General features: G+C 40.0%; 1 protein-coding gene across 1 annotated transcript in view; it reads left to right on the forward strand.

Moving 5' to 3' along the window:
* The window catches only part of LOC103802059 (AT-rich interactive domain-containing protein 1B-like), a gene marked incomplete at both ends in the record, with an annotated part of 65,447 nt that overhangs the window by 45,258 nt on the left and 2,805 nt on the right, over window positions 1-17,384 (forward strand). Inside the window, one exon of the mRNA XM_009074498.1 lies at window positions 12,367-12,512. Within this exon, the coding sequence (XP_009072746.1) occupies window positions 12,367-12,512 (146 nt within the window). The remainder of the gene's footprint in view (window positions 1-12,366; window positions 12,513-17,384) is intronic.

The following is a 17,384-nucleotide window of genomic DNA, read 5'->3' on the forward strand; positions in this document are numbered from 1 at the left end:
GTAAGTTAGTTTAAAATGTGCATTCTAGGTGTCTTCTTTTTAATCTGTGTGTGTATACATGCACACTTGCACACACACAGGCAGACTAACCTTCCATCAGCATTTCTCTCCTGCTGTGTATGTATAATTCATATTCCGTGTTGCTGGTGCCAGCAAAGCACTTTTTCTGTATTATTTTCTCCAACAGCAGGGTAATGCAGCACTGCTGATGGACTAGAAGGTACTGGTGAGGAAATATAGTAATGGACATGGTGCATTAAAATGTCAAAAGGAAAAAGAACGAGGCGGAAATGGGGAATAAATTTTTTAAAAAGAACAATAATATAAATAAAACCCAGAACTCTTTTAGGTGTTTTACATCCTAGAGCCTGTCAGTTTCTATGCAGTATTTTCCAGTCTGGCCCTTTTGATCTTGAAACTTGGGTTTAAAATTCTAATTGTGATTTTGAAAGCTGCAGTTTTGTAGCAGGAAGTCTTGAAGTGCTCCAGTAAAACTTACCATCTTTAATCCCTGGAGAGAGTATATATTTTCCATTGTTTTCCCTCTTCCCCTTAAGCTTGGAGGTGCTGTTCTTCTCTGCTGGGAAGTTCGGTGGAGTGCAGGAAGGTTAAGTACTCATTCAAGTTTCTTTGCTTATTCAAACCAGGCTACTTCTAGATGAAAGGCTGCCAGCTGTGAAATCCCCAAAGTAAACTAGGCTGAGATAGGACTGGTAGCCATAATTGGAGCCAGTGCCGGGTATGTTATCTGTTGCCTTTGAAATAAGCCCCTAGCAGAAAGGCTTTCTGCCGGGTCTTTTATTTAACATTCAGTCACAGGGAATGAGTTACTCCCGTTCAAATTCAGGCCATTCACAGTTCCCAGTCTCAAGCTGTCTGGTCATTTCCCCTCTGCTCCACTCGTCCAAGCACTCGCACACTTGGGGTGTCCTTTAGGGATCCTGACGATCACCCTGGAATGAGCCCCACTTTGCTTTCAGTTCGTGCTGTTTGAATATCCAGGCAGTATGTTTCAGTCCATGAAACGACATTCGGCTTTCAAATAAAGTCCATGTATGGTTTCAGTGGGTGAAGTGGTATTGCTTCTTGGGCTAAATGACTGCAGAGTGTCTCTGTGAACCCCAAATATCTGCCATGCTTTTTCTACCTGGGGCTGGTGGCGATTCAAGAACAGCTGGAATATTTTCTCTCCATGCCAGGTTTCTGTGTGATTTGAGGGGTTAAAGTCCAAATACTAATGCTTACTGTAACTGTAATTTCTAAAGAAGCTATTAACCAGTATTGACATATTTCTCTACTAAAGGACCTGTGCTTCTTCCCTGTTCGTGAGAAAGTCATTTACATCAAGCTGAAATTTTTATTATTTTTTTTGAAGGGGCATTTCCTTTCCTCATGTTTTGCTTTTCAAAGCAGAACTCTGTGGCTTTTTTCTACATTATATTAGGAGGGGGGAAGTACAGCACAGCATATATGTATTTATTATAGTAGGAGGAAAGCTCAGAATCACACTTGTGTGATTATTTTATTTAAATGGAGATGCATTTTATGGATCATCTCAAAACTGCTGATAAAATTGTGTAAGGATTGGAAGAAACTTTACATGCTGAGCTAACCAAACCCATTTCTTGTGGGAGACTAAGAGAAATATATTTTTATCTGGAATTTTGTTTTACTAAAAGGTAAATCCATCATTTTGGAGTCCTGGTTGTCACCATGCTGCAGCGCTCTTGCAGGCAACCAGTGATTTGGGGAGGCATTTTTTTCTTTTTTGGTTACTCATCAATCAAGTAGACTGCTGTATGCTGTTCATGCCATTAGAGATTAACCACAGACCTCAAGAGTCCTACTCCTTTACTTCTTTGGAGAGGAACCATTCTTAAATTGTGAAAGCAGGAGGATGCCGGGAAGGCAGGGTGATTTTTAGTCATGAATGAGAATTTTCATTCATCTCAGAGATACTTCTAATTCAGTTATTGTGTCAGGATTATTTTTGGCTTCATTTGGTTGTTGAGGAGAGTCATTGCCTTCTGTAAAAGTACTAATTATTTTGAAACCAAATTGCAGTGTAGGACTCTGTGTAATTTATTAACATTCTACCTCAGGGGTCAGATGTTGCATAGAAATTCTGTACCTTAAAAGGTGGTCTTTAGGACATTAAGAATGCAGTGCTTCATTAATTGTTACTGTATAACGTTAAGAATAAGGGAGGACCTTAGACTGAGTACTTTCTTGAGTACTTCAAGAAGCGTTTCAGATGAGGAAACTGCATTTTCACACTGTCTGTCTTTTTGCCTGGTAACCAGAAGAACTACTAGTTTGAATTACAGAACTGGTCAGGGGGAAAAAAAGAAAAAAAACCCCACCAAAATAAAACAGAAGAATAGCCATCTGTTTAATGGGAGTCATGAAGAAAGCTAAGTCTTTGACTGCTCTGTGTGATTTGGCACATACACTGTGCAAGTACAAGACTCTGATTGAACAGCCTAAGATTTTTGTGACAGAAAGGGAGAGACATAAAAAATGGTAGGAGGGTTTTAGGTTTTAGAGGGGGTTTTAGGTTGTTTGACAATGGTGGTATTTGAGAAAAAAATAATTTATTTTTTTTAGCAGTGCTACCTGGGGAATTATGAGTGGGAAAAGCCCTTCACTTTTTTGATGCATTCAGATGGGAGCATTGGTTCTAGCTGGACATATAAGTAACCTCATAAGAATCATATTAAATAGTAACATAATAGCAATGAGATTTTTTAATGATAGCTACCAATCTTACTAACATGTTAAATACCCGCTGCAGTTGTCACAGTAGGTTTCAGGCATCTTATGAGCCAAAGATAAAGAAAAGAGCCAGCTGAAACCAGGCTGACATATGCATCACACTGCTCTTGTGAAACTGTCCGGTGTGCCAAAGAGACGAGACTGATGGTAATAGTGGTGGTAATAATATTGATAAACAGATAACAGCTCCAGGCTATTGGGCAAAGATAGGTAAGTGAAAATGTGTCTGTTGGGAAATCCCTTTGGAGAACTTTCTCGCCATGCTGCTGCACATGCACAGTTGCATTCAGAGTGCTGCTGTCCGCCAGATGACATTTTACTATGAAAAGATACAGTGAAGAGTTGGCATGAAACGATCAGGATTTTATTAGATTTTCAGTTGGTTGCCAGCACAGTGTGCTCCATGGAGCTGCAGTGGCACTTAAAAACAGTGTGAGGATGTGACTGAACATGGTAAGAAGGTGGTAAGATGCAGCATTCCCAGGTGGAAGAGGAGAGAGCTCAGGGGTTGAGCTCTCTCCCAGAGCGGTGCCCCACCAGAGGAAATTGAGTTAATGAAACACACAGTTGTGTCCTTAGTTTCCTGTAGCTTTTTAGCACCACGCTTTGGTGACCTTCTGGCTGTTCGTGTGCTGGGAACAGACTCTTACCCACTTTCAAGTAATCTTTCTGGAAGAGAGTTCATAGGGCCTTCCGACTTTTTAATACAGCTATTTATAAGCATGCACAAAAATAGAAGGTGCATAGTGAGAGTCATATGAGTCATTCCCATTTTGATGTCGAGTCACACCAGGCTAAATCACCCGTCTTGGAATTCTGGTTCAGTTTGACTGCATCATGCCATACAGGGAAAAATTCTTTTTTCCCTATAAACCCAATTCCCGCATGCTCCTCCTTGCCTAACAGATTACAGCAGCCCCCTTTTACCCATCAAACACTCCACTTATGCTAAGAAATGTAGCTCCTCCATGCTCAGATACCATGTTTGGTGGGGACAGTGTGCAAGCAGTTGACATCAGAGATGCTGTACAAATCCACATTGTCAGGAAGGTATGCAGAGGTCACCAAGAGCAGAGCTGCGTTGGGATTACAAGCCATTTGACTTGGCCCACTCTTCAGCACTTCTGTGTTTTCTGTCACACAGCATTATATTGTATCTATCCAGTACTGGTTGCACTGAGTACGGAGGGCTTAGTTTGTTCTTACACAAATAATTTCAAATATGGAGATGTTGCTGTACGTGTAAGAACACTATGCAATACAGCCATTTCAGGGATTCCGGGTGAGTTTGAAGGCTGGTGGCCAAATGGGTGGTCACCATGAAATTCAGACCAAAACCGCTTTAATTAACAAAAAAGGAACTTTATACAAACAAAAACAGCTGCAACCTAAAAAAACCCAACCAAACAAAAATCCCCCTACGGTATTTTGCCATCACTACATGTTTTTCATACACACACCCTTCTGTTATTAGGATCAAATGAAGTTAAGGATTTATTTCTCTGCAGACTTGTGCTATGTTTTTCTCACTCTGTTGAACTACTTTATTATTCTTCTGGCCATATTTTTAGACCATTATTAATCTTGAATCTCTTCCTCAGTTTTCATTATCTGTAAAATGGGGTAGTGAGATTTATTCTGATCTCGGCATGCATTCAGCTATGCAAATGTTGTGAAGCTGTGTTGTTATTAGCATCATTACTCATGAATTACATGTGTCTCTTATGTTGCTCTTCCAGTGTTCGATGTGCTATGATGCTTCTGTGTTTTGTTGGGCTTTAAATGACTACCAAGTAGATAGCCCATTGGGCAGATGTTTTGCTGGAAAAATGGTTAATGTGATGACAATAGCTTGTAAACAAACAGTAAGTTTTTGTGGCTGCTGTTCTGAGCAGCTCAGCTTTCAGTCACTGTGGTAGGAACAACTAATTTATAAGTTTCTTCTTCCTCCTTGATTGTTTCTTAGTGAAATCTAAGTAATGGTGATGATGCTAAAGGCACAAGTATTTGCGTAATCAGAAGCAAAATAATATATTTAGAAAGGCTATTTCTGTTATTCTTTCAAAAAGTATCTCACACAATAATCTTTAGATCAGCCAGACGAACAAAACAGACAGTGTGCTCGGTCAGACTGCAGTGGATTACAAGGCAATGTGCACTATCACATAATTATGATGCTTGAAAATTATTCCCCATTTTAGCATTGCCATTTAGGTCTGGTTGTTGGGAAGAACAGTTTGGTGTTGTTCTGTGTGCCTGATGTCAGCAGAAACACATACACACACACACTCTCAGTACAAACCCAGATGTTTTCTCATTTGTGTTTCCCAGTGCATTGTCAGTGCATTTCAGAGCTTTAGCCTCCCCCTTTCATGTATGTACTTGTGCACAAGTGTAAAATTTCCTTTTTCCTTCTAACCTGAAAAATGGGGAAAAAATCTTGTGGCAGATCTAATTCCCGTCACATCACCAGCTTTCATGGTTGCTTTTCTAAAACTTTATTATTGTGGTAGGCAAGTTTCACCACTGAACAGAGGAGGACATGTAAGTCCAGATTAGTGCACTTGTAGTAGCAGCTAGCTAGAAAAGGATACCTGACTTTCAGATGTAGTGATGTTAAATTTGTTTGGTTTATTTACATCAGAACTTATAGCTGCTCAAGCCAGTATTCATTTCATGTGTCCTGGTCTTTGCTAACAGCTGATACGCCGATGAACTTCCAGGCAAAGCAAAGCAAGCAATGCTGGGGTTTATTTTCCCTTTCTCCTCCCTCCTTCAGTTCTCCCATATCCCCTGACAACCAGAATGGTTTCACTTCTCCATGGAAGCCCATAATGTAGCAAGAAGGAAAATCCATAACAAAAGAGCATATGTATCTGCCTGCACATGTTTATGTGTAAATTCTCCAGGGAGAAAGCATTCACAGGTCTCACTCCTGAATTACTCTCATTATAATAACCCATTTGGTGTCAAAGTGTGACTGATTATAAGCGCTTAAGGCTAGTCCCAGCTCAAGACAGATTTAAATAAAGTACTTCTGGTTATTGTGCAGGTCAGTGTGTTTAAATAACAACCCCCCAAATCATACTTTGACATTTAAAAGAGAGAGGAAATATTGTCATGCTGCAGACCTGGCACAGATAAGCACAGGGCAATTTGGTCAGTACACTGTGATTTGTGAGTGCAGCCTAACGCAGTCATTTTCACAGTTTGTAATCAAGTAGCCACCTTAGCAGTGTGTCAGCATTAAAAAAAAAAATGTTCCTTTTAAAATGTTTACACAAATTACTCCCCTGAGGTGCTGCAGTGCATTCACTGCAAAACTGATGTAGGTTAAAGATCCAGAGCAGAAATGGCAAACTTGTGGGCTATTTTTTTTTCACCACCCAATTGCTCAGGTGGCCAGGTCACAGTAACAGGATAATTTTTCAGGTCCAGTGCCTAGGGCAGGATAACTAGGAGAAATCCCCACATTGTGTGAGTGCTGTGGCAAGTGTCAGGACGTGTAGTGCAGGACTGCCTCACTAACAGCTGGTGCAAGTTTGTGACCACCAGGATATGTGCAATGTGACTCAGTGCCAACTCTTCCCTAGCTGGGCTGTGTGACCCATCCCGACTCTCATCCTTTTTGCACTGATCCTTCATTGTCCCAACTGTGCCATGCTGTTGGACTGGACCTCACCCAGCAATTGGCCAGGGTGCCTGCCTCAGAGCCTGGCCCTGCTCGTGGCAGGGTGCTCGAGCTGGGGAGCTGTGGAGGGGCACATCTCTGGTAGCACCTGCTTTCAAAGCTTCCCTGTGAATGCCTTCCTTCCTTCAGGCATATCTGGCTGAGAGGCTCCACTTGTGCTAAAGGATCTTAAACCTGTGTTGACCCTGGGAGTAGCAGCAATCTGTATGTTCCTCCCTGCTCCTCCTTCCTCCTCCTCCTGCATCTCCTTTCTCCAGAGCACCCACCATCCTCTTGACCCTAAAAGCCTTTGGCACCTAGTGAGAATGCTCCCAGCCCTTTTTCATTCTTCATTTCCACCTACTATCACCTCCATTTCTATCTTTAATCCCCCAAACTCTCCTCATCTCCAGCCTTTCTAGACTCTCTACCTCTGAACCCTTCTTCTGTGCCCTACACATTTCTGTGCTAGACTCCCCTGTGCTCAGGCTGCCACAGGGCTTGTTACAGAAGCTGGATCTTTTTTTTTGCTTGCATGAAGGGCTTTACTCAGTATTGCAGATTGAGAGGAGAGCACAGAGCATCAGACACCTCTTAGGAAATCCACAGAAAGCTGTAGAACTCAATCCCTCTGCACACAGCAAAAGCCTAAGCTTTGACATGCTTCCACGTGAGAAGTTGTGTCTTCATTTCTTGTCTCACTGAGAAGCATAATCCATTTTTGTCATTGTCCATAGCTAAACCACACCTACCTCTGAACTCAGCTTTGTAGGTAATTCATAGTTATTCAAATCTAAGGAAGACAACAGTAAAAACTTTCATCAGGTGACAACACTGAGAAGGTACTAAATCACATATCAGGTGCTAAATCACATTTCAGCAAGTACAAAATGCAAGGGCTAGAGAGTGACTTCTGTGTAGGAGTCAGAGACAACACATGAACTTACTGGGGATTTCAGGTCCAATTAAAGGAAGACATCTCAGTATAAGAGACACTGCTCAGCAGCTGTGATCGTTCATGTGCTCCTTTGTATTGTCAGTGCTGTTCTTTCTTACAATTTCTTTGTTCTACTTTGTAACGATGACCAGATCTTGCATGTCATCTCCTCTTTTTAAATACACAGACTTCTGCATTAGCTCAGAAGACACAATTAGATCTGATGCTACTTGTTTTGCAGAGAAAAGAGATTAAGTGCAGATTAAGCTTTGGGTAGACTGCAAATGAAGGAAAACAAAAGAGCAGAACAGGACCTGCTTAAAAGGGAATGTTTTGAATTTGATCAGTTGTATTTTGGACCCAGTAGTACACCAGACTATCAACAGCACAATGAAGGAGACAGGCTAAGATCATAGGATCATTCAGGCTGTAAGGAACCTCAGGAGGTCTCTATTCCAACCGTCTCCCCATCAGGAGCAGCTCAGGGCTTTCTCTTGCTGAATGTTGAAAATGTCCAAGGGCAGAGATTGCTCAACCCTTCTGGGCCACTGGATCTAGTCTCTTTACTGTTTCACTGGGAAAATACATCCAGTCTGAACTTCTCATGTTTTAGTACTTGCCCGGTGTGTCTCATTCTCCCACTGTGCCCCACTGTGAAAAGCCAAGCTTCATCTTCTTGTTGACCTCTTTTAGGTGCTGTGGGGCTGCTGTATGTTCAACAGTTGTCTCTGCCCTAGGCTGAATGAGCCCTCATCCTTCAGCCCCTCCAGGGTGAGTGCTCAAGCCCTGACCATCTAAAGGGTCCTCTGATAAACTCACCCCAGTTTATCATCATCTTTTCTTTACTGGGGGTTCCAAAACTGGACATGATGGAGTCTAATGAGTGCTGAGTAAGGAGGGGATGGTCAGTTTCTTCCATCTCCTGGCTCTGTACCTAGTCACACAGCCCAGGATGTTGTTGGCCCTCTTTGCAGTGAGGGTAGTGAGCCGGCTCATGCTCAGCTCCGTCTGCCAAGATGCTCAGGGACTTTTTAGCAAAGCTGCTGCCCCCAGTCAAGTCCCAGCTGGCACCACTGCAGGGAGCTCATCCTTCCCAGGTGCAGGAACTTGCACTTGTCCCTGTTGACTTTCATAAGGTTCCTGTCAGCACATTCCTCCAGCCTGTCTAGGTCCCCTGAGGTGGCAGCCCTTTCCTCAAGCATAACAACTGGCTCTTGGCATTATGCAAGTGCTATGCATTGCTAAATTGTCAACAGAGTAAATAAACCACAGAAAGCAAGCAAATTCCCCCCTTCCCACTTTTAGTTTCTTCCATTTGCTGAATTCTTGAAGATCTACTTGTAGCAGTAGAGCAGAAAAAAGAAACATATAGGCTTATATGTTGTGTTTAGATTGATAGCATAATCCTGCATTTGTATTGGCCTGGCTGCTTTTTCTTATAAAAATACATGATCTGAGATCACAGTGTTGGAAGAGCAGGTCTTGTAGTTCATATGCAATGTAGGATTTCTCTGGCCAGTACATTCTCTAACATGTTGCCTGTGTGCAGAATTATTGACTGCTGGCGTTTCCTTCATTGCCTTGGAGGGCAACTGCATCTCACCGTGAAGACATTTTCTCATTATACTCAAAATAAGTGTTTCTTTTCTTAATTTCTTCCTATTAGTCCTAATTGCATCATCTCTAAGCAATCCAGCCTTTGGTGTTTATGTGGCAAGTATTGTAAAAGCGTATACTTAACTGGGTTTGTTCTGCTATAGAATTCGTAGGTGGTCAGTTGAATTTTTGCCATTAGATGTCACTACATGTAAAGCAGACTGTTTTTAAAAGGTTTGATTTTTATTTAGCCTCTCAGAAGAATGGAGGAGAACACTGGGAGATGTAGGAGAGAGTCTGGTAGCATGCTTTGAGATATCTACTTCTTAAATAGTGTGTTGGAAATGCCTGTACTAAAAGCAGCACAGAAGGAAACATAAGATTTTTGACTTAACTCCAACAACCAACAGATGATGCTGTGACCTTAAGCATATATAAATATGTTTAGCAGCTGCTGTGTAACATATTTATAAGTGTTTAGTGACCTGGAGGTTAATCAAAATGAGTTTGGTGATCTCAGCTCAGTTCTTAATGGACTCCACTTCATATTATAGCTCTGATGCAGCACAATTTGTCACAGTCGGCAGTCTTTACTCAAAGGAGGCCCACTGTGGAGTGAGAATTAAAGGCTGAAGTAATACCTGATTATTTCTCCCTAAAGAAACTTTCCATTCCAAGCCATCATAGAGCAGAATAATATGTGGAGGAGCTCTGTACTGCTCACTGTACCCAATCTCAGGATGAAATAACATTTACTCTTACAGGATGTCGCCTTCAGTGTTACTGAATTAGCTCACATATGCTGTGGTCAGTGCTTTATTAAGGGGCCAGGGGGGGACAAAGTCCTGCCAGGGATGGTACTGACTATTTTCTCTCGCTGGGTTCTTTCCAGTGATGGAGAGCTGTGTCCGTTCCAAGTGTGACATAACATAGGAGGATGAAAGGGAAAGGTATTGCCTTGCCAGATGAAATTTCAGAATTAGGTTCTGCCACTCAGGTCCTTCTGGGTACAGAAGCAATTTTTTAGACTTCAGTTGTTTTCTTGCTGTCCAGGCCAGAGCTAGTATATTCTTTTTATTTAATTTCCACTCCCCATCTAAACTGGAAATAGTTTCCTACTTTTTGATTTAAAGCTGTTGTACAGCAGTATGCTTTCATGAGCTACAATTGAGATTGATGTCCATAGTGGGTAACATGCAATAGGTTGTACCTCAATTTGAGACAATGAACAGCCCCACAGCTTAGAAGATACACATGCTATAGGAAGTAATAGTATTGAAATATTAGTAGGTAAGGACCAATTTCAGCTTACCTGCAAGGTGCATATCTCCTGTGTATTTCTAAAGCACAAGAAAGACATTGAAGAGATAGATACCTTTAGAGACTTGCTTTTTGCAGAATCCCAGCCTTACTCCATAAAAGAACCTCTCAAAATCTATTACTTCTTTTTTCAAAGTGTAAAAATACACTTGCACATTTTGTTCATCTTCGCTAGTAACTTTACCCAGAAATGGAAAGGATCTCACTTATCCAGCATAAAAAGAATTTTTTAGTTAACTGCATTTGTGGAAATATAGCAATTTTCAGCTAAAAAAAGGGGGGTGGGGATGTTTAAGATACAGTATTTACATAAGAAAAGCTTGATTGTGTGACTGAAATCTTTTAAAGTTGTTGCCAAATGGTTCTCCTCTTCTCTTTTCCCTTTGTAATTTTCCCTTGGAGCATTGCACCACTGTGCATTTTAAATCTTTTCCCTCCACTTCTCGTTGCAAGCTTCATCAGGGAAATGACATTGTATGGCAGTTGTCTCCTTCATATCAAAAGAAAGCCTTTGCCTCTTTGCAAGAGTGAAGAAAAGTTTGTCTTCAGAGAGCAAAGGACAAAACTGACTTGGAAAAAGATGCTTTATTTAGATAACACGTTCTCTTTGCCTTTGAAGAAATTCACAATGTGTCAAGAAAAATTAGGCCAAATAGTGCTTTAATGGTCTTCCTCCTGTACCTCCTAAAAAAGAAATCTGTTTCTACCGGTTGCCTTAAGAATCTGCCATGAGTTTAGAGAAGACAAGAAGCCATTGTAGTTACTCAGGGTTCTTGGTTTAGGGGTTGCCTTTTTGTTTGAATACTGTATAATAATTAAAAGTAGAATTTATACCAAAACTTCCATCTTGCTACCAGGGCATGCAGCTTTCCCTGCCTGTAGGATAAAATTAAATGCTTTGTTTTGTAAGGAAATAATAGCTGTCAGGTGCTAAAGCTGTATAAATGGGTGTTGGTTTTCTTGTTTCTTTTATTTGGAAAAAAGCATAAATTTACAGGGGGTACATTGAAGAAATAGCTCTGAGTTTTGTATTTTCCCATGTTGTCTATAAATATGCAAGTAAGTATATTTTTGCATGTGTTTTTATCTATATATATGGATTTATAAGTCTTACTCCTATACATATGACAATATGTGCAATCTCCAACTGTACTAAGACAAGGTAGGTAATTGCTTTATGGATTAAAATAATGAAAGGTTATTTTTGAACTTGAATCCTGCATTACATTGGGTTATTCTGCTTACTTGGATTGTATTATTTTCTTCCTTATGCCTCAATTTGTCTATAGAATTTGATAAATCAAGTGCCAAACTTACTTAGATACTTTTTAGAACTTAAAAGTAGATATGTTTTAGTCTTTAAATATATTTGGTCCGAAGATCTTCATATCTGAACATATGGAGAATTACCTAAGGGCTTCATCTAGGGCAGTTTTTCAGACAAATTTGTCTCAGTTACAAAAGCATTATACAAATATGTGAGATTAATTTTCAAAAGCAACATAGTTCTGCTGATCTTACTTGTTTCAACAAAGTGTAGTATGTACGTAGTTTTTTGAAAGCTTGGACGTAGATGGCATGTACAAATGAACACTGTTCAGTGCAATAACATCAGGTACAGGAATTGGAAACTGAGTCTGTGGTACCCATTTTTCTTCTGGTCATTTCATTGTTTATTAAGCTGTGGCAGGTAAGGATTGCTATTACATGGTCAAAATGGCAATTCACTGGATTTTATTTTTTTATGCCAATGCTAGGTTCTAATTTTGACTCCTGATCACATTGCTGTCTACTCGTAGGGTACATAATATGAGTTGTATTTTTCTACTGATTGGTAGTGCCATATAAAGACACTGTATACATTAGCCTTCAGTTCAGTTCTATCTCAGATATATGGTAAGTTCAAGACTAATTCAGAGCTCCCCATGTAGGTAAAATCAACTAACTGTGTGCTTTTTTTCTCCTTAGCTATTGACAAACAATAGGTTATGTACTGTGAAAAACCACAGCATCTTCAGCAATGAGGTACGTAACGAGATACTGTATGTGTGCTCTTTTCTTCTCCTAGGCAAGGCAATTTTCCTGCCATGAATCAGAGTGGTATTATGGGATCCAGCTCCCCCTACACTCAGCCGATGAACAACAGCTCTGGCTTGATGAACCCACAGGCTCCTCCTTACAGCATGGCACCTAACATGGTGAACAGTTCAACAGGTAACGGTGAGTAACCTTTCAGCAGTGACCTTCCTCCAGAAACCTGCTTAACAGCATCAGCCCTGGGCTGGTGGCAGAGAAACATCCTTCTTCATTTGGTTCACCGCTATTGGGTAGTTTGGAGTGATTCAAAACTAGGCTAAGGTACTTGCATTTTTTTTTGTACAGTAACTCATACATTTTTCATTAAGTCCTTTTGCACAGCATGTAGATGAGTACAGTGTTTTGAACAGTTCCAGCAACACTCGGACTCAGTTTGATGTAGGTGTTGACTAACAAGTATATGTATATTTGTGTGTATGTGTCTACAAGAGAGGGAAGCAGAATAACCTCATCTTTTAAACAGCTGCTGTTGCTTTTCAGTGTCTTACTTCCTAAGGTTGCAATTTCAGATACTTATTGTGGTAGTAGTTTAAAAAAAGAGACGTGCACCTGCTTGGACTTGAAGATGCTGTAAGTTGAACACTTAAAATAATTACTCTGTTCAGAAAACATAGGCCGTATTTACTGTTTCCAAAATTCATATAGCGTCTCCTCATTTACTTATTTAAATATCAGTATATAAAATTTATTCATAACTTCCTTTTGCTAAAACTCCAGGATTTATCCATCATTTCATGACTTAGGAGTTTAGAATTACTTGCAGCTTTGTGTGTGACTGTGAAGACAGGTGGATGTAGTTCTGCACAAATGTGCTTTATGGTCTGTATTCAGCTTGAGCTCGTAACAATTATCCTCCATCAAGATAATACTTCAGTAAAGATCAATTCTTTGATTGGGGTGGGTTTGGATGGAGTTTCAATGACCCTGAAGTGGATCCTCCCAAATATTTATTCCAGTCATGGAGTTTCTGTGCATGCTTTAATGATTACATTAGCCCTTTTTGGAATGTTGGGTTTCTTGGTTTGGGCTAAGATAATTTAATATTGTTTCTTAGGGCTTTTTCGACTTTTGTTTATTTATTTAGAAATGCCTTACTACCTAAATTCTATCTTACCAGGAGCCTGTTTTTTGGGATCATCTTCTTTGCCCCTCTTATCCTGTGTAATTCCTTCATCCTTTGCCTCTTTAATTATAAGTAGAAAAAAGAGTGTTCCTGCTTCCTGGGAAGAAAATGGCCACTGTGAGATGCTAGTGTCTAGTATATCCAGGGAGTTTCCTTTCTCTATATAGGAGCTCCTGAGACACTTAACAGTGTCTTGTATTTCAAGAATGTTAGGGTACAGTTTTGGTTAGCAGAAGAAACAGAAAGGAAGCTGTTAATCAGTAAGATTTTAAAAATTAAAATTTAAAAAAAAAAAGAGAGAGAGAAAGAAACCAAGAAAAAGCCTTTTTGCAGTGATGGTTTGGAAGCCAGTGGTTAGTCCAGACAGCACACTGCACCATCTGGATGAAGAGGGACAAGCTATTGAAAAGACCATTAGATAATAGCTTGCTTTTCCCCCACCAGAGCTGTCCCAGGTAATATTATGTTTTGTTTGTGTAGTTATGTGCTTTGTCTGGCTTGCTGAAATAAAATTACTTCTGAGCATTGAAACCGTGCTATAAATTCTGTTTTGCTATTAGCAGAAGTAATTTTTCCCCCTTTTCCGTTAGCCCCCAGAGCTGCAAAAATAACCAACAGCAAACAGATGGCAGAGTGCCCTGCCTAAGAAGATTTATGTATTCCTGAGGAATAACCAGTTTAAAGGAAGATTCACAGAGGTTTTTTTGTTCAGATAATTCAGCCATTCGTTATTTCATACAGTGGAAATCTGTTCAATGCAAGACCATTTATCCTAGCAGTCTTTTGTATGGGGTAGTCATACTCTTTTTATTGTGTTATGCATTCTGAAATATTGGATTTTTAATAATTTAAACATTTATCAGGGTCTTTTCTGCCAGTGCATTTGTGAGGTTTTCTTTTGTTCCAGTTTTATTAATTCAAAGATTACCCAATGGAAAGTAAGTATGAGATGAACTAGAGGAGTTCAGTGCACCTCTTTGCGTCTGTGTGTGAGCAGACACGCACCTGGAATGCTTTATGGACCTGGCCTCCCAGAGACTGTGGTGGGTGGGGGACGGACACACACACCACCAGAAAGAGAAAATCGGGTGTGAATACACTGCTGAGGGAGGGCACGTGCAGTGGGAATGATTACTGGTCCTTCTGTTTGGGTCAAAGAAATGAAGGGCTGAGCTTAAAGCAGGTGTAAATACAGTACTTCAAATGATAATGCCTTGTGCTAGGGGAGCACTTTGGGGTCAGCTCTGGCCCTGCATTTAATGAGGTGGAGAACTTAGAGGTGATACCTACATATAGGCTTGAAAACAGCATTTTCTGTGACAGAAAGGCCAGTTCAGCTTTCTGACTTTTGGGCTTCTGCTTCCTCCCTACCCCACTAACGTAAAGTCGCACATCTGTCAGGTAAACACCAAATGCAACTAAGTGGCTGCTGATGGAGTGAAGTGTGGGCATTAGTTAACTTGTTCACATACACTGAGCCCAAACAACTGGGAGGGCTCAGTGAGTTCGGGGCCAATGAAAACCTGAGGTAAGCAATAGGGAGAAGTTAGTTTCTTGGTTGTCTGGGCTTTCAAGTGTGCAGTTGTGTTGCCTGTTACGAGGGAGGAAACTGAATTCTGTTTATATTTGCTTTAATCAAATGCACTTTTAGGTTTTATTCTAAAACAGAGAAAGATTACTGGTACTGAAGGAATTGTTTTCATGTAGTGTTGGAGCTTTGGTACTGCTATGTCTAACACTGACTTTGCCACTCAGTTTTAGTAGTATTTATAACTCCTTATTACCAGTTGATCCTATTTTTTTCTTTAGTTTTTTTTAATTAATGTCACAGTTGAAAGGAAAATCGTGCTGCAGTTATGCATCTTGGTATTTCAGCAGTGACTATGGATCAAACAACAGATCACCAGCCTCTGCTGATGTAGAGCAGTTTAGGAACACAGAAATTACAAGATCAAAGAAGACAAATTCTTCTGACAGAGTATCCCATCCATAATGATAACAAAAGCTTCAAGGAAAAGGTGCCAGAATCCCTTCACAATTATGGAACAAACTGCCATTCAGAAAAATTGTATAGCCTCTGCTGTCCTTTTATTATATGAGCTCACATTTCCCATATATAATTTAGATTTTCCCCTTTATTTTTCAAGTTTTGGCTTTTAAAATGTATCTAATAACCCCAACATAAATAAAATAATTTCATACTGTGAACCTTGTTAATTCTAGTGAAAACTGTCTTTAAAAAAGAAGCAATATAGCATTTGGATCTCACAAGTTTCCATATTGTTCTTGCACAGAACCTGACACTCATAATCTCTGCTACCTCTAGAGGTGAACAAACCAATAAAAAGTCATTAATCTCCTCACTGCCACCAGGATCCTTTTGTAATTTCACTACCTTTGTTCTTTTTCTGAGTATTATTTTTCCTAAAGAATTTTTGACATCATAATACTTTACATAAAACATGAAGTTCTAGGAAAAATTATTTGCAGTAAAGGAATTACAAGGATGCTCTTTAAAATAACATTAAAATAGGTATAACATTTAACTTATCTGATATATTACATGTGTTTGACTTTGTATTTATTTGGAGGAACCTCTGATAGGAAAAACAATCATATTTATGCATGTGAAGTATTTTAAAGAAATTTTATTTGGTTTTCTCTGTTTTTAGCTTGGTTGCATTTTTCTGAAGAATGGAAACAGCCATTTATTTCACTATTTTTTTTGCTCTAATGCATATATTTGTAGGAGCTATTAATGCACATTTAGATAAACTTTCTGGAGGTTGTCAGTACCTTGTAACAGCTGAAATGTCCCATCACCTATACTCCAGACAGGTGATGACCATGGTGCAGTGGTTATTGTGTGACTGTAAATCAAGTCAGCTCCTGGCATAGAGATGCCCATGTGCCAAACTGCTTGTGCTTCTAATCCCTTGGGCAAGACTTGGTCAGCAGAAAGGAGGTGTGGCACTGAGATCCCTGGTGGCCCACTCATGGCTTTCAGATAAGGTCCCCAGACACTTGGGCTGTGCTTTTCACCAGAGGCAGACACTCATTCGTGGCAAGACATGAGGCAATGCTGTTGTCACTCTTACATGTTTCCTATGGGCATAAAATCGGTGGGGATCCTCTTGTCAACTCTAGAGTCACAAATTCACTGCTTTTGCTTTTTGGTTTTTTCTCCTTTTTTTTTTTCTCTGTTTCCAGAGAGAGGTTGGAAGGGAGAAAGGAATGTCTTACAAAGGAGGGAATATTCTGTTTTGTGGAGCATGATTTGTTATTGCACTAGCAATAAAGAGAAAAATAATGTTTGTGTATTGCTGCTTCTACAGTATTTCATCATCTTCTGGGACTGGTAGAGCAGCCTTTAGCAAAAAAGAATACTTTGCTGCAGTTTTACTCATGTCAATATCTGCCTTTGAGTACATTAAATTCAGTGTGGAATAGTTGATTCAGGACCTTGACCCATACTTGCTTTTTGAAATCATTCTAGCTCTTAAATTCTTACAATAAGCCAGGGGCTAGTACTTGAAACCTATTCACAGTACGCCACAACACTTTTTGAGTCAAGATTTGCCTGTTATCCTCCTCTCTACAGTGTTTTATCCTTTGGTCTGCACTTCACACACAGAATTATTAGTACCTGTGTAGAAAGAGACTATGTCTTATTTTAGCAGTTTCGTGACAATAACAGTATTTCACTGCTCAGGAAGGGTCAAAACAATGTTCTTGCAGTACTGCTTAGCTAAAAAAAAGTGAAGGAATGTGAGTTCGCAAATCGCTGGAGACTACTTTGCAAGAAGTTACGAAACAGCATTTCAGCAGTGGATAGAAAAGTAGCTGTGGAAACATCTTGGGTAAAA

Source organism: Acanthisitta chloris, unplaced genomic scaffold (genome assembly GCF_000695815.1).
Source record: "Acanthisitta chloris isolate BGI_N310 unplaced genomic scaffold, ASM69581v1 scaffold19345, whole genome shotgun sequence".
Classification (NCBI taxonomy): Eukaryota; Metazoa; Chordata; class Aves; order Passeriformes; family Acanthisittidae; genus Acanthisitta; species Acanthisitta chloris.